Source organism: Martes martes, assembly GCF_963455335.1.
Source record: "Martes martes genome assembly, chromosome: 14".
Taxonomy (NCBI): Eukaryota; Metazoa; Chordata; class Mammalia; order Carnivora; family Mustelidae; genus Martes; species Martes martes.
Window position 1 is genome coordinate 13,971,157 of NC_137902.1, and position 22,213 is coordinate 13,993,369.

Below are 22,213 nucleotides of genomic sequence, written 5' to 3' on the forward strand. Positions count from 1 at the left end.
ACATCCGGTGACGTGAAGGGATTCAACAAGGTCATCATATACTGGAGACAAAATGGACTAAGAGCCCAAGTGTCTAGACCCTCAGCCAGCTGTGTCCTGTTCAAGTATCTAAGAGGGATAAAGGTAAGCTATGTAGAGGTCTCGACGATGTTATGACCATTCACGGAGCCACTCATTTACACATTTGACACTTATTATCAAGTACTTACTATGTGCCCGGAGCTAGGTTCAGCACCTGAGTACAAGGAATAAGGCCTGGCCTTGTCCTCAAGGAGCTTTCTGTTGGATGGGGATGACACCTCCATCCAGAGCTCTCAGTCCAGAGACCGAGGGGAGCCTAGGTCTTATGCGAGCACAGGGAAGGGACACACAAACCAGTCTTGGGAAGTTGGGACATGCCTCTGCGGGACATGGAAATACAAGCAGAGATCTGAGGGACCAGGACACTCGGCCAAGGTAAAGAGGGGACAGCAGCGCCCCAGGGGTAAGAAAGAGACTCTTCATGGCCTGCAGGTGAAACGGTTAAGCACATTTGGGAAACTATAACCAGTTTTTGAGGGCTGGGGTACAAAATTTTCGAACTGGGTGAAAGACAAAGCTAGCATTGTAAGCAGGGACCAGGTGTAGTCTGAACCACACAGAAGGGTTGGGACACCATCTGGTTGGCAACGGGAAGCTCTTCCAGGTTTGCAAAAGGGGAGATTTACATTTTAGCAAAAGTCTCTGCTGTAAAGTGGAGACTGGGTCCCAGAGTGGAGAGGACTTGGAGCGGAGCTGCAGCTGACCCTTGGAAATACGGCAGGAGTGAGAAGTAGATGTTTGGGCCCCACACCCGTAAGACACAACAGGCTCAGGCTCGATCTTCAACTGTAGGAGGTTTGTCTGATTGTTTCTGTGCGATCACCGACCAGCTGCGAACTTCTGATGACGTCAAGAACTCTGCAGAGATGCCTCCAAAAATAGGAGGCGCCCACCAGACTCTACTGATCAGAGAAGAGGCAAATAGCAGGGCAGCGGGGAACCTGCATTTGGGGGCTTCTAGGAGGTCTTGGGGGAAAGACAGCAGGAAGTTCAACTTACATGTCTTAAAATCTATCACTTAATTTTGCTTTGAACTGGTTTTATGATAAAGCTCATATCTTTCTTGAGGCTTTGGTTCTTTTGTTACACAAGGACCATGATTGTTCCAAAACTAACCACTTGCAAGGACTATAGATTCCAACATCGAAATTATAGCAATTTTTGGATTTTCAGAGAGCCTTTAAAAATGTATTATTTTCTATTTACTCAATGGGATAATTCACTTGGCAGGAAGAATTAGGAGTTAAATAATATCTGATTTTTGAAATCAGAATTGAGAAAAACAAAATCTTCACAAATTTATGGTGACCCCGTGTGATTGTAAATACATGAATAGCAATGTTCCTCCCTCTGATTTATGGCTGAAATGCCCACAGGCTGTGTAGGCCCCAGGATGTTCCCTCTTCACAAACTCTGCCCATTTCTTCATTCCCCTGGGCCTGAAAATTTAGAGCAAAGGGGGATTTTTGCTACACGATGACTTCAGAATAAAAATACAATTTTATTATCTCAAAGAAGAAAGGGGGCCATGGGCTCGTGTTGGCGTTGGTGTTGGGATTGGGGAGCTGGAAGAAAGATGAAGTTTTCTGCAGGAAAAGTCTGCTATACTGGGAGGCTGTAGAGACCATACACTGTACTTGTAATCTGGAGTTCTTAACTATTTTTAGGAAAAGATACTTAAAGTTCAAGTTTGAATTTAAAGCATAAGTATGTGTGTGTATATATGTACACACACACAGAACTACAGTTTATTGTTTTAACCAAGAGGAAATGTACACATACTATGTGTCGGGTCTGGGGAGGGGTGGGGGGTGAGGGAGACTTTCTTAGTAGTTCAGAGTCTCTCAAAATAAACAGATGAATGAATAATTATATATGTGTGTATATACAATCATGCAACATAAAAGTTGCATTTTGGGATATAATAGAGGCATATTTGAAAGGAGTTGGGAAATAGAGAGAATGAACTCTGCCAGAGGAAGGCGCACTTGAAATGAATCTTGAAAGATGAATAGTGGCCATTTAGGGCAAAGGATAATAGCACAAAAATATGAAAAGCCACGATGAAACATGAACCATTATGTGACGAGCTAAGAGGCTTTGGGTGACAGAAAGTTCTGGCAGTGAGTGGCAGCCCGTATTTGGAAACATGAGGCCTTGGCAGCACTTGTGGGGGACTGGGCTGGGAGACCTGTCACGAGTGGCCAAATCCAGGCGAGCGATGTAGAGGGCCTGAGCCGGGACAGTGGCCAGGATGCGGACAGGCACAAAGCAGCCGAGGAGACCAGCACCTGCTGCCTGAATGTTGCTTGGGGATGCAGAGGAGAGAGAGGCCAGGCCAATTTGTTGATACTGGAGCTGATACTTTGATCTCCCTCCATCTGACTCGATTAGTTTGGAAGCCGCAGTGCCGGAAAGGGAGATGATGATCTTCCTCGAAAATCTAATTCACAGTATATCCTAAATCATGCTAATTCATCGTGTATGCATACCCGAGTCGGCAACTTATTCTTAGACTTGACAGTAAGTCCAGGGGTAACAGTCAACATTCTAGCAACTGGACCGGCGTGGGCACAGTTCCACACAGCCAGCGTCTACTGTGAGCTGTGACCCCGATATGTCCCAGATGTCCTTCCAGAACCGTCAGTGAGGCTCTGGCTCATTCTGGAGTGGCACGGCACGTGTCATAACTCATAAGCCCTCCTCTACTGCTGCGTGGTCAGCTCCCGATACTTTGCCACCGCAGGTGATCCCCAGCGAACGTTCTCGAATGGGGATCTACACCCTCCTGCTTTGAAAACGCGGTCATATGTAGTTGAGCCCCATTCCCTCCTATCTCACATCCGCTTCCTCTACTCCCGTCGGTGTTTCAGACACTGATTTTGTGTGTAGACAAACATGGAAGCAGATTCCAGGCCCACCCCCAGGGCAGGCTCACCTGTTATCCTTCCAAGGCCTGGGACCCTGGACCCAGCTTCCCCAGCCAGATGTGCTCCCACGCTGTGGCCAATCAAGTGAACTTTAGAAGGAGAATATCCAAATTTTTTCTGTTCGGGTTTTCAAAGGAAAACAGAACACATGTTTTTAAAAGACCAGGCAGAATGGCTTCCCTGTGCTCGACATAAGCTTATTTGTCCCTCTCACACACAGGCTGGCGACTAGTCAAAGGACAAAGTGACCCCCTGGCTCCTTGTCTGGCTGAAGGAGAAAGGACGGGGCAGGCCTGGAGGAATGGCCTCTGTCAGGTTCTTCTCCCTGTGCTAAGGGGCCTCGTGGTCCTCAGGAAAAGAACGGCCCAGCAGCCACAGCTATGGCTTCCAGCCCATCCCTGAGACCCAACCCCGCCAGCATACTCCCATCATGGGTCAAATGCGGTCATACCGGGGCTGTTACACACCTTACCTGCGTCTTTCTCCTCCAGCTGAAGGGCACTCTAGCAAATGTGTATGCTGAGTTTGGTCTTCAAAGAGGAGTTTTTAAGAATAGTCCCAAAATGACTGTGTGCCTAAGAGTTCACACACACACACACACACACACACACACACACACGCACCCTCAACGGGGAACAAAGAAGCAAGCCCTTGCAGTTTCATCTGAGCTTCAAGTACTCTTCATGGTAACAGTGAAAATCAAGCAATCACCTTCACGTGGATAAATTTGTCATTTGATCAAATGTTCCACTTTTTTCCCGCCAGTAATGACAATATGACGTGCTGCCTTATAAAGAGTATTTTCTCCCTCCATTACATGTGAATGTGCATCCAAGGTGTCTCCTGGTCATTAGGGGGCCCCTTCCTCCACCGCGGCCACCCTTTCAAATCTCGGCTTTCTCTCTGTCTTCCTCTACAGCCTGGTTGGTATCCGATCAACCCTCCTCCCCCTTCAGGCATCCCCTCCTCTGTCCCCATCAATTCACCAAACATGTACTACAGCAAATGCTTCCCCTCCGCAAACATTTCCTCTCCGACAAGTCACTGCCATTTATTTCCTGGACCTAGAAGAGCCCATAGCACAGGCCCCAGGATCCACAAGAAATTCACAAAAGGTTAGGACAGGTATTTCTCTGAAGAGGAGCTGTATCAGATTTCATCCTTTGGATTCAAGGACCCCATTCTAAGTACCTCCTTGTGCCCTGGTCTCCCTTGATGGCAGGACGAGCAGACAAGCTGTGTGGGGGCAGAGGTGAGGACTTGGCTCCCTGAATCCCCTCCAGCTGGTTCCTCATTGTGCTCAGGTGCAAGCATCACCTCCCTGGGCTGCCCATCTAGGTTAGCCTCGGCTCCAGTTTCCATCCCACTGCCTTGAACTTCATAGTACTGTCCTATGCTTTGTCAGACCAGAAACACTGTCTCACTCGCCCTGTATCTTCAGTGACTAGAATAGCGCCTAGCCCACAGCGGCGCAGAGAAAAATATTTGTTGAATGAATGAGTGAACTCACCTTAAGAGTCGGAAAGGGTCATAAATCTTTAGATTTTACTTCGCTGCATTTTTTGGTGGGAAATTACTTTCTATAATGGTAGGGCATATGGAGATTTATAAATGTCTCAGGGTGTAACCCTCCTATATAGCAAAAGACTTTGCTATTTTATTCTTTTAGAAAATGTAGGTGTTACTGTGCCTGGACTGGACCACCTAATTCACTGCCACAGAACCCAATTTCTGTGGGACCATGTAGTTCACATTCCCAACAAATGGCATTCATAAGATAGGAACAGTTTATCATCATTAAGGATAGGTTTACGATGGGACAAAAACTAACTGGCAGGAGACAGTCTTACAAGCCAACCCAGGACAGGACCTTGGGGGTGGGGTTAGGGGTGGGGAAGCCTTGGGTGAGGAGCCTGTGAAGGGACACTGCCACCAAGTGGCGCTTTGTAGAATCACAGGCACTTCTTTTCCAAGAAGTCACTTCCTTTCCTGGTCACCATACGGAATGCTTAATATCTCACACGCTTAGAAGTTGTGTAAGCTAATAAAAAAGCCATAAAATCGACGCAAATCCTCGGTGTTATGATGTAAAACCAATTAAACACAATTTTAAAAAATCAACTTTTCTCACCGTGAGAACATCAATAAAATACGCCACCTCAGCCCCAACAACGCGCAGATTGTTGACGGCGTCGATGTATTCCAGCGAACCGTTAATCCAGTCTATGTTAATGCAATTCACGTCTTCTGCTTTCAGTAACACCTGGCACAAAGATTTATTATGTATGTAGGAAAGAAGAATTAAAGAAAGCCAAAATGACTGAGCAATGGGTTCCAGAATAAGAAAGAACACTGGGGGAAAAAAAAAAAAAAAGAAAGAAATAACACTACCAGGTATTGAGGACAGAGTACACATTAGGTTCTGCCCTAAACCTTTTACATATATCATCTTATTTAATCCCTTTTACAGATAAAGAATCCAAAGCACAGACAAGTTAATTAAACTTAGCCACGATCGAAGTACATAGAACCATGGTATGAATTCAGGCAGCCTGACTCTACTATACTATATGGCTTTATAAATAATTAATTGCTTACTATGTTAGCAGTCTATTAATCTTGAGTATAAGGGAGGAAAATTAATTTCCTGGAGTGAACCTGGAAAATTTTTTCTCTTAAGTGAGAAATTTATCATATTGTTCAATCTTTTGTCAAAAGTGAGACTTTATCAAAGAATAATTACAAAGAAATATGCTCCCATTATAATCTATGCAATTCATAATAAGTGGGTATAAATGGGAAATGGATAATTCATTTGGGGCCTTGGGACAGGGACAATGTGAGTAACCAAATGGAGGATTTTTCATGAATATGCATTAATATATGCAAAGCACATTCCCATTAAATATACAGCTTTTATACTAGTATAAAGAAGAGTTTATTCGTATCATACATTGCACATGTCTTGCTGCCATTTTCCATCTGATTTCCATCCAGGTATGTTAATACGGGTCATCTTGTCTGTTCCAAAGTGTGAGGTTTGGATAGTTAGATAATTAATTGCACTGATCTCCTGTTTCAAGTGAAAAGAGATTAAGGTAAGATAATAATTCAAAATTATGTGACACTTAGTAGAATTATTCCAAGTCAGCTCAAAAGTCTTCCACTACATTTGATCTTTAACAATCTTCTTTAATACATTTTTACCAAAGAAATAGTTATACTGCTACACACGGCAAAGTACCAAGAAATTATTAATGCGTTATCAAATACAATATATAAATGTAATCACAAGGAAAGGAAAGAAAAATGTTTGGTTTTAGGGCAAGGATTGTAAGACGATGCTGGGCCAGTTGCAGTCAGGGCTCCTGTCAGCCTTACTTTTGTCTAACACTTCTCTGCTGCCCGTGGAATCCATGAGCCGTGTGCTGCTTGAGGCTTGGGAAATGCTGACAAGGTGGCAAAAGAGATTGTTCACCCCACTTTATGGGGGAGGGAATAAAGTTTAGGATCTCACCACATGCAGCACAATAGCGTATTAACGATCATCTTATGTAATTACCTTAAATGTTCTTTCGTATTTCTTGTATTTTGTTGGATTATTTTTATAACCAACCAAACTCAATTTAAGTGATACTAGGCATTGAAGTGATTTCGTTCTTAAGAGAAACATGAAAAGGCATGCTCTAAGAAATGCTCAAAATTCTATTTTGAGAAAAAAAGATGAGCCCCTTAATCAGCGAGTTGCAAGCTGGACAGTGGTGAATCCTACAGCAAAGATCCTTCAAAGGAAGGGCCTATTCCTAGCCCTGTGTTTAACAGTAACATGCAAGTTGATCATACAACTTGCGGGCTAGTTAAAATATTTCCAGGATGGTAAGCAAGCAGTTAGGAGAATCCTAAACTGACTTACATTGTAATTATAATAAAGCAACACTCGTATGTGCCAGGAATCGTTCTAAGTACTTTGTAGTGTAGCTCATTCACCCTCCATGACACTGTGAGGTAGGTACTAACTTTGCAGATTAGGAAAGGGCACAATCAGAAGTCAAGTCACTTGTCCAAAGGCACTCCAGCTAACAAGTCCTGGTGTAGGGGTTGAAACCCACATGGTCTTTCCCTGAAGTCACATGTTCTACCACTGAGCTCTCAAGTTGGGGTCTGATCATACTGTTCTTTACTGATACGGCCCAGAGCAGATGTGGGATTTGTTGTGACAGATAATAAAATCAAATGTATCTGAGCTTTTTTTTGGAAGCGCCGCTGTACTGAATAATGGAATCCAAACACAAAAACATTTGTCCATCTATGCATTTAAAAGAATCCAGACGTTAATTCCAACTCCAGCTAGAGCTCCTTAAACAACCAACCATATTTTTATTTCTGTGTCAAAAAAGAAAAAAAAAAAAGCTCAAACCTATTCGAGAAAGGGGATTTGGTAGAAAAAGTTTGTTTAATCTTTCTACGTCATTGAGAAGAACTGGAGGCTGGATGTGGGGCCTTGTGAAGGCTTCAAAGTGTCAATCTGACAAGTCTTATGGAATCCCAGCATCCTCCACTGTCACAAAAGCCTTGAAGAATTCAATAAAGTAGGAAAGGTAGAAAAACACTTTTGTTCTCTTCGTATTCAATCTGGCACACCCCTGTGAAATGGCACACTAACCTAGAAAACAGGAAACAACACCATGGAATCAACTCAAAGAGGACACCTCGGCTTAAGGACAGAGCCATAAAACCGTGTCAAGACAGAAGGGGTTATCCCAAGAAAGGGCTAGGTAAAGTTTCAATGTTTAGCTGGGTGCTCAGGCCTTTACTTTTAACGTTCTTATCGTTGAAGAATCACAGAGCCTAACTGGTATGAGATCAACCCATTCCACAGAGCACGGCTACTCTCTCGGTGATCTCATCTGTAGTGAGTCAAAAGTAGTCACCAGTTAGGTATGTCCCAGCCTTGAGAAAAGGTGCAGGCCCAGAAACTACCATAATTGTGCAAAATGTGCATCACCACCAGTGACTAACTGTATGAGCCACTGTGGGGGATGACAGATAGGATTCATTCTTGTAGAATTGTAGCTGTGAAGACCCCCAGGTTACTCTCTCCGAAGAGTCCGGGTTATTGCACCACAGTTGGCTTTAACAAGCTCTCCCTCTGGGAAAAGAGGACATTAAACCATTGCACGGTTAACTTCTGCTTTCTCATATGCCAAGTCAGATCTGCACAGTGTAGCATATGGGCCAAGCCTGGGGCCATCGAGGTTTTTAATATTGTACCTCGACCCAACCTGTATCCTCACTGTTGGTATAAAACACTTGAACACCAAACCCTCAGGCTTCCATCCATTGCAAAATTCAAGTACAGATCTGATTTGTCACGGGATTTTTTTCCAAATGGAAGGGAGTGGAAAAGACATGAGGAATGTTGCCTTTATGGTCCCTTTAGCAGGAGAGTACTCAGTGTCTGATAGTCTCTTCATTGCCCTTAGGGTCCACACTCTCCCAGGTGACATTTATCACCTGTTTTGGTGCCTGGGCTCTGTGAAAGTTCAAGTGCACGGCCACTATGTAGAAGGACTAAGGACCGATGAGTCCTATGAGGACTGAGGAACAAGACCAGGGGTTCAGTTAGTCCTGAATACACACATGTACCCTAAAGTTCTAACCAGACAGCAAAGGTGCTCCAAAACTTGTATATTCAACAGATTCCCTTTACATTAGAAAAACGGTGGCAAAATAGATCTAACACAAAAATTACCATCTTAACCAATTTGAAGTATACAGTTTAGTAACATGAAGTCCTCGGCATTGTTGTGTTAAGCATCAGTACTGTCCCTCTCAAGGAATTTTTTATCATCCCAAACTGAAATCCTGTACCCTGAAATAGTAACCCCCAATGTCCCCTCCCCCAGCCCCTGGTAACTATTATCCTACTTTTCCATCTCTATGAATTCGACTATTCTAGGGGTTTCATATAATGGGAATTTCATGGAACAGACAATGCTTGTCCTTTTGTATCTTTGCATATTTAAGTTTGCAAAATGTTTTGAAGGTTCATCCATGTTGTGGTATCTACCACAACGCCATTTCTTTTTAAAGCTGCGGAACATTCCCCTCTTGGCTTTTTGATAGTTACAGAAATCACACTTTTGAGTACACTTCCTTTGTAAATTTCTCTGTACCCCAAATAAGGGCTTTTCCTCTTTGTTTTGGATAGAGCTGTCATCGACAGAGCAAAGGGCGGATTTCAGTGAAGAGCCGTGTGCCCCTATGTACGTGTGTGTCTGGTCAGTTGAGAGCTACACATCAGATTCTGTTGGTGTGGTGTCTTGGCTGCGTCTGATGGAAAGTGAGGCTCAGGGTGATACAGGGGCAGGTAGAGACAGGAAATTATCTTGCACTGTGGAGTGCTTGTTCTCTGGCCTTTGCTCCACTTAGGTCTAGTATCATGCTTTTTTTCTATGCCCCTAAGATCACGCCACTCTTTGGGTTTCAACTCTCACCTCAGGGTAAAAGACTATGGCATCTCTTTTTCCAGCTCTAGACTGCCCACTGAGCTATAAGATGCAAATATCTGATAGCGGGCCCAAACCTCACTGGTCCAAAATGTAACTCATTCTCCAGCATCCCCATTCAAGTTTTCTTGACAAGAGGGTCATTTTTCTTCCTGTGACTCATGTGTAAGATCTCAGGACAGTTTATGATGTTTATCATGTCCGTCTTCTATTCTCATACTTGTGCTCTGGCTCTGGCTCAGGCTAGTTCCCTGAGTCTGGTTTTCTAGCACTCTCGAATAGAACTTTCTGTGATAGTGGAAATAGCCTATATTTGTATGGTCCAACATGGTAGCCACTAGCCACAGAGGACTACTGAGCATGTGATATGTGGTTGGTGAAGCTGAAAAATGGAATTTTTCATTCTTATTTAGTTTTAATACCCATGTAGCTCATGATTAGCATGTTGGGCAAGCTCGGTACTACACGGTCTGGCAATCACCTGCAGGCTTTCCCAGCTCCGGTCCAAGAAAGTTCACTGCAGCCAGGGTCAAAAACCTATAGCCTCATTAAAAACTCCCACTGGGGGTCTCATGGCTCACAGAATAAAATCCAGAGTCCCCAGGAAGAAGTTCTAGTCTCTAAACTACTTTTCTAACTAACTCCGTACTCGAGCACTTCCTCTCTGTCCCCTGTCCAAATCGACATGTTGTATTCATCAGACATACTCTGCAGGCTCTCTCCTGTATGAATTCGTCCACACCACACTTCATTTGTCACTTCCCTGTGTGTCTCTGCTTACACAAACCCTGCCCACTCTGCGGGACACACCTCAAACAGGTGTCTTCCTCAAAGCCTTTCCTGGTTCCCGTCCCACCCCCAAGGGGAAGGTAAGCCTTTCCTCACCGCGCTCCCAGATTCTTTTTTTGTATCTTGTGTAACAGATTATAATTTGTGCTGCAACAGAAGTTAATTGTTTATATACCCCATTTTCCCTAATACAATAAACAGGATACTGTCTTATTTAATCAATTTGAAACATGATAGATACTGTTGCTTGTCCCTAGTCTTATCTGTGGAAAGTTCTCAATCAGTATATTAATTGAATGGAGTATCAAATTCTTTTCATATGAAACAACAGATGCAGAGCAATCTTTATATTTAAGTACTAGAACAAACAATATGACAAGAAAATCTGGCTCACAATACTAAAAAGAAATATCGGCCTTTAAATCAGTAGTTTGTGCCAGATTAAATTACTGAACCTAGGCCTTCTGTATCTATAGCTACATCTTCTGATGTAGAATAACCTATGTGTGAAGGCAGTAAGTTATCTTACCTGATAGACTTTGGGATTGCGTCTAGTGTAGAGCAGAAAGCGAGTGTTTATCTCCTCCGGAGACCAGGGCAAACCTGCCAACTGTCTTGACAAAGTCCCAGTCCATGGTAAACCGTCTTTAAAGCACCCCACCCTTTCATAGCAAACTTCTTTTCCTGCAGCAAAAAGATAGAGTGTTAGTCTTACAGGAACCAGGCCCAGAGAGAGGCTGGGTTTCCCACCACAACGGTTCATTGAAATAGGGCTTTAAGTCAAACAAATTTGGCTCAGGGAGATGCTCTTTAAAGAATGCTCTCCACTCCCCTTCTGCCACCACCTTCCTCCTATTACTTATGACTAGGACTTTGTAGATCACAGTGCCACAAAGGAGAGCATAGGGGCTTTGGAATCAGACATTTCTGGCTTTGGACAATTCTTTTTTCTTTTATGAGTCTCGGTTTCCTCCTCTGCAAAGTAGAGTTAATCCCACTTACCTTACAGCCTTGATAGGAAGATTACCTATCACCCAGGACAGCCCTTGTGAATGGGCCTGGACATAAGAGGGATACTGAGTGTTCCCTGAATTCCCACCTTTTCTTATGAGAGTGAAATTTTTGCTGAAAGGGACCTTGGAGTCCCCAGAGCCTAACACTACACCTGACAGCATAGGTCTCCTGAGAGCACAGGGACAGCAAAATTTCACTCAGTTGTAACCAAGTCTCTTCTGTCTGGAGCTCACCTCACTCATCTCTACGATGAGAAGCTTTGGGGAAACTGAGTCTTAATATTTCTGCAATCCACTGACTTTCCTTTGTCTTTTCAACAGCTTTTCTTTTTCATTTAATAGTCGAAAACAACTTCATTTCCCGTTGTTTAATGGAGGAATATTTTAATATTCAATTAAAATTGCTATTATTTGTTCAACTTATTAATGAATTATGTATTCCATTTATTATATCTTATTACATTGGTTTTCATTTGTTCATTTTAGGGTTTTTTGTTACTAGTGACTAGAGCTGTTTGAAGACTCGAATTTGAGGGCTTTCTTCCATTTACCAAAATAGGGCGAATCAGACTTTGACTTCCAAGTCCACCAGATTTTACTTTAAAATTTTAGGAGATATTGCATTTTCTCCATTCCCTACTAATGAGGTTCCACAATAAATATAAAGAGAGAGGATACAGAATTAAATTTTTAAAAAGAAATTGTACAGGTGAGCAACATCCCCTCCTCACCCCCAAACCCAGCCCTGTCCCCAGAGGTGACAGTTAAACCGGTGGTCACCCCCATCTCTCTCTATAACACAGTTACTCCGCTAAGTTTTGATATATTAACTTTAGTCACACATGATCTATTAACTTGCTGCAGTAATAAATGAGGATTTAACCCACCTGATCTTGGGATCAGCCAGGATCAGGGCAAGAAACAAATCACACCGCTTATTTTTAACTGTGAGAGTTTAATACAATGAATCATCATTAATCAGATATTGGCGAACCAAAGGCAAAAAGGGACCAGATAGCAGCTCCCGGTAACAACTGCAGGGGTCTGGTGGGACACACAGAAGAGGTTTGTTTATTCGAATGAGGAAACTTGGAGGAAGGGCTGCTAGACCCGGACCGGGGTGCTGTCTCTAGAGCTGGGGTTCAGTCCCTGAAGAGGGGTGCTAGCTGGCTAGCGCTGGCATCTTTGAGTGGGCACCAGATGCCCCGGTACCCCACGCACCAGGGGTTTTAGAAAAGCTGCAAACCAGAGCCATCGGCTGCTACTGGACAATTGTTCATGCAGCGGTGACAAGTCATTGCTGGAAAAACACTGATAGGAACCGGGAGCCAACAGGAAGGAACACCTCCTTTTTTCATCCTGGAGCCTCAGCGTCCCTCTCGTGTCCCTGCTGACAGTGCTTCTCTGGGAGTGGCTGAACAGGGGGAATGGTGGTTGAGCATCCCAGTGCTGGCTGGGCAAGGGCTGACATGAAGCTGGGGGGCAAGAGCTCTTACAGGACGATTCTCTCCACATTGTCTTAAGTCCTCCTCCTCTATAGTCAATAACATTGTTTTTAGCTCATCTAATGGCTTCCACCATAAACTTAAATAGTAATCATCATCATCATCATCATCATCTTCTTCTTTTTTTTTTTTTTTCTTTTTGAGAGAGAGAGAGAACATGGGGGCTGGGGGGGTAGGGGAAGAGGGAGAGAGAGAATCTTAAGCAGACCACTGGGCTCGATCTCATGACCCTGAGATCATGACCTGAGCCAAAATCAAGAGTCGGATGCTTAACCGAGTGAGCCACCCCAGGTGCCCCAGTAATCTTTTCTTTTATTTATTTATTTATTTATTTGACAGACAGAGATCACAAGTAGGCAGAGAGGCAGGCAGAGAGGGAGAGAGGAGGAAGCAGGCTCCCTGCCAAGCAGGGAGCCCAATGCGGGGCTCGATCCCAGGACCCTGAGATCATGACCTGAGCTGAAGGCAGAGGCTTTAAACCACTGAGCCACCCAGGCGCCCCAATCTTTTCTTTTTTGATCCATACCTCCTACTCCTCATAACCTGACTCCCTACCTTTGCAAGACAAGGTTTAAGCCATGTTGCCTGTCTTCTTCCCTTCCATCTTCCAAAGGCTGCCTGCCACACTTTGACTTTCATACCATCAAAGTTGATAACATTCAGACTTTGCTCTATAATCATAATTAAGTCTTTCGTGTTTTATCTGTAGGCTGGCTCCAAAAAATTGAATATCAATAAACAGAAACATATTATTATGACTAGATAAATATTTTTCCTTTCAGAGCCAGTTAGCGTGCTATAATTACATTTCCTTGTCTGCACCTCATTATTCAGTTACCCATTCCCTTCAGAGGAGAAGATTCAAATGAATGATCTTTTCATAGACACGAATTGCTCAACATCAGTGTCATTTTAGTTTCCTCCATATTTGGATTTTGCTTTTCTTGTGTCATCTCATTTTCCTGGATTCTCTGGTTGCCTTTGTTTTCTCTTGTTGCAAGAGTAAACATGTGCCCTCTTCCATATATCCCTAATACAGTACAGCTCCTCAATCAACATTTCTCCTGCCTGGAATCTATTCTGTTTTTTTTCTGTTGAAGCACACATACATGCAGTTCTGATTTGGACCAATGAGTTTACACTTGGATTGTGTATTTTATTTTATTTTTTTAAGATACATGTATTTGAGAGGGAGAACATGGTGGGGATGGGCAGGGGGAGAAAGAAAATCTCAGTCTCTGTGCTGGGCATAAACCTGACTCAGGGCTCCATCTCAGGACTCTGAGATCATGACCTGAGCTGAAATCAAGAGTCAGATGGCTTAGCCACCCAGATGCCCCAAATCATGTTTTTCTAATAGAACCTTCTGTTTTTTCCTAGAATGTCCAGCTGCCTTTGCTTTTTGGGTTACATGGCTCCCCCCTCACCAACACACAAATTCTTAACTACATCATTCAGTCTATGGAAGTGAGTTTGGATTTTGAAATGAAGGTTGTTACAAATACTGTCCATTTTCAATGTTTGTAACTTACCAGGGTTATTGGTCACCATGTCCTTTTTCATAAGGAAATACCCATTGAAAGAGCATAAAGTTAGAAGAAACTACATGTGATGAAGGAGACTGGTCAACATCATAAGGTACTAAAGCCATTTAGAGAAAAGAATTGAAAGATTAATAGTTCTTTAAAAATAACATGTTTTCTATAAAATCAGTAAGTTGGTATTGGGTCAATAACCTAAATGGCCAATATAAAACAAAGAATATAGCTTTAAAATGGTAGCCTTGAAGATATGCAGTCATTGAAAATGTTTACAGAGATTTGTAATGCAGTTTGTAATGAAAGTGAGAATTTCCCTTGGGGGAAAAGGCAGGTAGGTAGCAGAACTATGTATGGTTTTATTTAAAATGCATGGGAAAAATAAAATTTAAAGGAAGTGCATCAAAATAGTAACAGTGGTGAGAATGCATAGTTTTTATTTTCTTTACCCTTATCTATGGTCTTAAATTTTCAATGATTAATAATGATTACTTTAATAATAAAATAAGTTACAACAGAAAAAAAAAAAGAGGACTGCTTCTCCAAATTATGTTCAGGGTGGCTTCTTTCTCTTACTACTAATAATTAAAATAGCAAAAACAGACTGAGCCCTAAGTGTCTCATAGGTGAGGAAATGGACACTTAGAAAAAGCAATCACTCTTGCCCAATGAGTCACTGCTGTTAAGTGGTAAAATATGGACCATCAGGCAGCTTATTCTATCACTAAGTAGAATTGAGAGGAACATTAATTAATTAGCTTTTGCCTGTGGTAAGCAAGAGCCTCCAAATCTCCTTGTCTTACCAAAATTAGGGTTTATTTCTCATTTATGTTACATTTTGGCTGTAATAGTTTTAGGTTCGCTGTGGCTCTGATTTACCGGTCCTCTTCACTCCAGGATCTAAGCCAAAGAGACCCTTGTTCAGAACATGTGGCTCTTGGGGCAGAGAGAAAGGGGGTAAAGGCTCTTCATACAGGCACTGAGACTTGGACTGTCTTTGCACATCCTGTGGCCAAAGGTGGGGCTAAGGCTGCAGAGTCCTCTTCCGGGGACAGGGAGTAAATAATGGGGGACAATAATACAGTCTGCCATGGAAGGGTACCGGGTTTACATTTTTATAGGTGCCACCGGAAGGAAAAGTCTTTTGTCTTTTAAATGTGCATTTCTTGAATTACCCACACACTTGAATATCTTGTGCATTTCTGCCCCTTTGCACATCTGTGGGCGAGATCTTTGTGTCCTATGCACATTTTTCTAAAGTTTGTTTTCTTATTTATTTGTAAAAACTCTTCAAATATGATTTGTTGCTTTCCAGTCAGATATTGAGAAAAGATATTCTAGTTTGCTGTTTATATTTTTGTTTTATAGAAGTTTCACATTTTATTCAAAAAATAATTAATCTTTTCCTTTACGGTTTTGGGGTTTCACCTTATTTAGAAAAGTATTCCTTACTTCAAGTTAATTCACAATTCCACTCTGTTTTCTTTTATACGTTTCTTGTTTCACTGTTTTACTTTAAATGTTCACCCATCTGAGATTTATTTTGGTGTAAAGAGTAAGATTTTCATCTAGAATTTCATTTCTCTTGGCCTGAATTTATACAAAGTATAATCATTTTAATTTCTTCCACACCTGTGGTTATTTCCCTTTGTTTATTTAAATCTGTCAGCATGGTTTTCTATTTATTAAGTTTTATTAAGCAACCACCACACGTATCTATCAATTATATTGCCTTTCTCCTGTTTTTCTAATGCGTTAACCTCTACGTTTATTTTAATTAATGAAATTCTTCCTTCAATATTACTTGTTCTTTTTCTAATTTCTTCAGTTCTTGAGTCATTACATTTTGATATATTCTGCAATTGAAGTGCTTTATTTCCTTTTTGACCTAAAAGTTCTTTAAAAGAGCATTTGAAATATAGCATAATACATGAAGCTAGGTTTAATTGGTTAAGAAATCATATAAAGTTGGCATATCAGTTCATATTTTCTTAATTTCCACTTTCTAAATGAGTCATTTCTCTATCTTACTGTGAGCAGCCTTTTCCAATGACAAAAAAAATCTTGAAAATAGATTCATTAATTTATTCAAGAAATATTTATTTGAGTGCCTATTATGCACCTGACTCTGTTCTCAGCACTGGGGATTCAACAGTGGAAGAAATAATCCTAGTCTTAATGGAGTAGAGTCTAGTGGGGTTGTGGGGTCGATGAATAAGAACACATAAATTAACTGAAAGTACATGTATATTTAGGTGAGGAGGGGTTTCTATTCAAAAGGGTGGCCAGGGAAGATCTAACTGAAGTAGGTGCCATTTTTTCTTCTCTTAAGTAGGCTCCACGCCCAGTGTGGAGCTCAACATGGAGCTTGAACTCATGACCCTGAGTGCCAGACCTGAGCTGAGATCAAGAGTCAGATGCTTAACAACTGAGCCACCCAGGTGCCCCTAAAATGGGAGGCATTTGAATCCATAGTCGAAGGGGATGAGGAGCACACTATGGGGATTTCTGGCGGAAGGCAGCATTCTAGGCAGAGGGAAGGGAAGGTACCAGCCTCTGGGGGAAGGAGCGTGCTTAGTGTGACAGAAGAATTACAAGGAGTTCACCCTGACCAGAGCTGAGGGATCAGTGGGGAGAGATAGGTCCACAACTCCTGATTCTGCAGTTTCAAAATCTAAAAATCTCTGGGGAAAAGAAGTGGGGTGTTGACTTTTTCATTTGTTTTTCAGTTTGCAGCAGACTCATTTGGCAACAAAAACTCTCCTCTGTGTGTGTGTGTGTGTGTGTGTGTGTGTGTGTGTGTGTATACTCATTATCTCACTTAATAGGAGTATTCATAGATTTTACTACAAAAATACCTGCATGGCTGTTTACAGGTTGCTGCCCCGGAATTCCTCTTGAGGTTTTGTATTTTACAGTGTACTTACCACAGTCTCCTTCTAAAATAAAATATAATGGGAGTGCCGGAACACATGTAGTCCCAGGGGGTTGAATAAGGGATGGTAGACAAGTAGCAGGGATGGTGTTTAGAAAGGTTACAGAGGACTACAGCATCCAGTGCTTGGCAGATCATTGGAAGGACGTTGGCGTTTCCTCTGAGGTGAGGGGGAGAGCCACTGGAGGGCCTTGAGCAGAAAAGTGATGCGGACTGACTGAGTCTGGCTTTTGTTTTGAGCATTGATTGAAGCAGGAGAAGGGGAGAGGCAGAGAGACCAGCTGGGAGGCTATTGTAGTCAACTAAACAAGAGAGAATGGTGTCCAAAAGGTTAAGGTGATAACAGGGTGGGTGGTGAGAAGTGCTCAGGTTCTGGATAAATTGTGAAGGAGGATTCAAAGGAATTCACTGATTAATTAGCAGAGAGGTGTGACAGAAAAGTTGAGGATGGTGTTGAGGTTTTCCGATGAAGTTCCTGGAAGACTGGAGTTGCCATTAATTGGGTTGGAGAAACTCTAGAAGGGACAGATTTGAGAGTGAATCAAGAGCTCAGCTCTGGATATGTAGCTTCTATGTGAATTAGACACATGGTGGAGATGCCACAGAAACGGCTGGACGTGAGACGGGGCTTCCCGGGAGAAGTTCAGCTGGAGACAGGACCTTGGAAGGCTCGAACATAAAGTTGGTATTTGACGTCATGAATATGGATGAGATCACCAAGGGAGTGATGACAGGTAAAGAAGAGGGATGATCTCAGGATGGAATCCTAGGACATTCCATCATTAAAACATCAGGAAGATGAGAGGCGAAGAGCAAACAAGACTGCCAAGAAGTCATGGAAGAAGCAGAGGAAATCTGGAAGAGCGAGGCATTCTAGAAGCCAACTTAAACACACACACACACACACACACACACACACACACCCCAAAAGCAACCCTGCCACCCGGGGAAGGGACAATCAAAAATACCAAATACTGCCAGGTCTAAACAGATACGGATGCAGAATTCACCATGGGCTTGTCACCACAGGATTGACTGGTGACCATGACAAGTGTAGTTTCTGGGGTGAGAGTGAGTTCAAGAAACAAGGGGAGGAGAAATAAGAAACCCTATGTACCCATCTCAGAAGTGGGAGTTTCAAAGATGGGTGAAACAACACGTTTGTGTCCTGCTGAGAATGTCCCAGAAGAGAGGAAGAACATTGGTGAGACAGGAGAAATAGAAGATCGCTGGGTAGGATCCTTGAGCACATGAGAGGAGACAGACTCTACAACATATATAGGGGAAGGGCTGGCCTTTGTTGGAGCAAAACAGCTTATCTCTTGTGTGTGAGAGAGAAGAGGAGAATGTACGGGCAGGTGCACCCATGTAGCTGGTACTGGGAGCTCTGGGAAGGCCTCTTTGTTTCCATTTTCTTGCTGAAATAGGAATCCAGGCCATCAGCCGAGTGGGGGTGAGCAGGGAAGTGTTGGAAGTTTGAGTGGAGGGGAGAAGCATGAGACAACCCAGGAGCCCAGGCAAATGAATGGACAAGAGAAGAGGAGTGAGATGGCCTGGCAGCTTTAGGGTCTGCTTCCGCGGTACCCACGAAGTCGCAGCGAGACAAGCAGCGGGCTACGTGCTTTTCTCCAGGCACATGTAGCTGCACAAAGCAGATGAAGTGTTGGATTTAACCAGGGTTGTGGTTAAGCCAAGTGAAGCAAGAGTTCACAGAGGGAAGTCCAATGTGCATGATAAGGAGTGCTCATGATGGACCATGGGATTTAAACGAAGTAAGGAGGGAACTGAGGAGAGTGTTAGCTGCCAAACAAAATTTTTTAAAATAGGTAATTATACGAAATTTAGATTATTTAATATAAATATTGTATGTGTATATATACGCATGTATATTTATTTATTTCCATGGCACATATACATTCGTTACAGAGATGCTATAATTTAAAATTTGACTCTCCATCACATCTGTATTACTACCTATACTAGCATCTATTAAATTTGTAACAAGGTCCATTTGGGTTCAATTCTCTGGTAGCTGCCATTTTACAATTTGTGTTTAATTCGATAAGCCTTCAAATAAAAATCACTCCCTGCTGAGAAGCAAACATTTCTGAAGTAGGGGGGTACCTGGGTGGCTCAGTGGGTTAAAGCCTCTGCCTTCGGCTCAGGTCATGATCTCAGGGTCCTGGGATCGAGCCCCGCATCGGGCTCTCTGCTCAGCAGGGAGCCTGCTTCCTCCTCTCTCTCTGCCTGCCTCTCTGCCTACTTGTGATCTCTGTCTGTCAAATAAATAAATAAAATCTTAAAAAAAAAAAAAAAGACATTTCTGAAGTAGGGAAGCCTTGTCAATCACAGCTGTGTGCCCAGAGCTGAATCCAGTGCCCGACACACAGCAGGTGATTGTATTTGTTGGTTGAAATAAAACAGATGAGCATCCTTGTTAGGAGAGGGTTTTGAGGAGTGGGCTGTGTGTAGAGATGGCAAAGAGGCTCTGAACTCTGGAAGGAGGAGACACCACCTGAGAAAAGAAGGTGGCAGATAAGGGAAAAGAGACCAGGGCAGACTTTTCTCGCTCAGTTCTGCTTTGGAGCTCATCAGTCTAACTGCTTCCAACATTCAAATCAGGCCTGTTTCCTGCCCCTTCTTGGGACATCCTACAACAAACAATAGCTCCGTCCACTTTTATCCCACAGTAAAGTGCTGGAGGGCAGGGACTAAAGACCTTGAAATTCTTTGATTCTATTTTGGTTAAAACATATCAGCTAACTTTTGTTGCGCTTCAGGAGATAAAAACAAACAAACAAACAAAAAGACCAAAACAAAGTAAAAGGAAGTAAAAACAGAGAAAAACCAATTAGTACATAGGAGATGCGTAAGGACAGAAAGAGCACAAAACATGAGTGTGGAGTTAGTGTGTAAGAAATGTTCACAGACCAAAAGCCCTTTCCAAAATCATGATCCAAATAGAAAAAAATCAACCCGGAAGTTCTAATCAGCATTAATTATGCATTCATTCGTTCATTGATTCATTCAGCATCTACAGTGAATCAGGTACTGAAATTAAAAATATGAATGTATTTTTTCATTTACTGCTCTATACCTATCTTAGAAGTGAAGAAATTAAGACTTTAGCAGATAAGTTACTCGACCAAGTCCATAAGGCTGATAAGTGCAGGGCTGGGAGCCCAGCACGAGACCACCCGGCAACTTTTATCTTACTGGAAATAGATGCTTACATACCCGGCAGATTTAGTATTACGAAGTGGATGCACTTCCCTTAGATACTTTTATGACAAGTAAATCAAAATACAAAGAAAGCCGGTATTTCAAAGCCCATGTCAGTCACATTTTGGATGTGCCGATACCCCCTATTTCCAAGGAACTAATAAGTTAGGAGTCTTACCTGTTGATGTGCCAAAGAGTAAGAGGGCAGCAATCCAAAGTGGGAGCATCTAAGTTGATTTTAAGAATCACATTAACTCTTCTTGAAGGTTTTTACTGATAAAGTCACTTCACTATAAAATATTAAGCAACTTTCTTCAAAGTGATACCTCTCAACCTTTAAGTTCTAGGTCCAGAAGCGCATGGAGCTCACACGACCTTTAATCCCTGTGTCCCGCAGAGAAATGTGCCAGAGCCTACGCACCTAGCTCCACGTTGAAGAGATTTAATGAGCAGGGCGTGCCTTCCATTAGGTGATTGGTAATTAAAACTTCTGAGGTTTTGCTGTTTCATCATTAGCAATATTTTGATTAAGCACAGACTGAGTCACTCTTGAAAGTTATTTTAAGGCTTTGGGATGGTAGATAACATTTAAAAGGCACAATTTTTCCAAGTCAGGATTATGTACTTTGAGTATTCTTTCCCTAACCCATTTCTGAGGGCAAACATTGGTTTACTACAAATAGACCCTCGTAAAATATTATGAATTGAATAATGAACGTAGCTAGTAATGGCTAATCTGCCCATTATAATGGGGCAATAAATGTAGCATTGTCATCTAGAGCCCAATCATCTGGGTTGCCCAAATTCTGGCTCTGCTACTTATTTGAGGTGACCTCGGGCTAGTAAGCCTCAGCTGCACCTTTCCTCACTTGTAAAATGGAGATCATCATGGTTCCTACCTCATAGGGTCACTGGGGTGATTGAATTCCTTATTATATGAATAGCACCTGGTAGATAGTACTATTTTAAGAGTTAATTTTATTAGTTATTTTTCCACTACGTTAATGGTTATGAGAACAAATTTATGTCCACATATAGCTAAATACACCCTGATGTCATGGTACATAGGCTTCATAATGACATTTAATGTCATGCAAACCTGCCTTGTTGGCGACTACATTCACTTCAAGTGATTGAGTTCACAGATACCCTCAGTCAGTTTCTCCATTTTTAAATCCTCATAGATGATGGCTCAAAGTATTTCTTACTTTTTCTTAATTTTTTCCCTCTCAGCATAACATTAAGATGTTCAAGTATTTATGAAGCATCAGCCCTTCCATATAAATCTTGTTATACTATAATATGATATTTGTTGATAGAAAAAAAAGTAGCATTAATTGTCATTGATCTCACATCCTTTGAGGAAATTATTACTCTAGGGAGAATATGATTCCAAGAGTGGGAGACTCATTACACTTTAACAATTATATTTAACGACCATCAGGTATTGGTGACCCCATAGCTGCTTGCTGAAATCATGGCCGTTCTGCCTGAAAAAAATGTTGCATAGAGCAATTAGCAATTGCTCTTAAAAGTTCATCATGAGGGGCGCCTGGGTGGCTCAGTGGGTTAAAGCCTCTGCCTTCAGCTCAGGTCATGATCCCAGCGTCTTGCGATCGAGTCCCGCATCGGGCTCTCTGCTCAGCAGCAAACCTGCTTCCCTTCCTCTCTCTCTGCCTGCCTCTCTGCCT

General features: G+C 42.4%; 1 protein-coding gene across 1 annotated transcript in view; it reads right to left on the reverse strand.

Moving 5' to 3' along the window:
- The window catches only part of PNLIPRP3 (pancreatic lipase related protein 3), a 35,133-nt gene extending 14,206 nt beyond the window's left edge, over positions 1–20,927 (reverse strand). The window contains exons 1-5 of the mRNA XM_080822702.1: positions 20,701–20,927; positions 10,839–10,993; positions 5,965–6,084; positions 5,143–5,274; positions 3,020–3,128 (exon numbers count right to left, since the gene is read on the reverse strand). Of these exons, the coding sequence (XP_080678828.1) occupies positions 3,020–3,128; positions 5,143–5,274; positions 5,965–6,084; positions 10,839–10,993; positions 20,701–20,749 (565 nt within the window). The 5' untranslated portion in view covers positions 20,750–20,927. The remainder of the gene's footprint in view (positions 1–3,019; positions 3,129–5,142; positions 5,275–5,964; positions 6,085–10,838; positions 10,994–20,700) is intronic.
- Between the last annotated feature and the right edge of the window lie 1,286 nt (positions 20,928–22,213).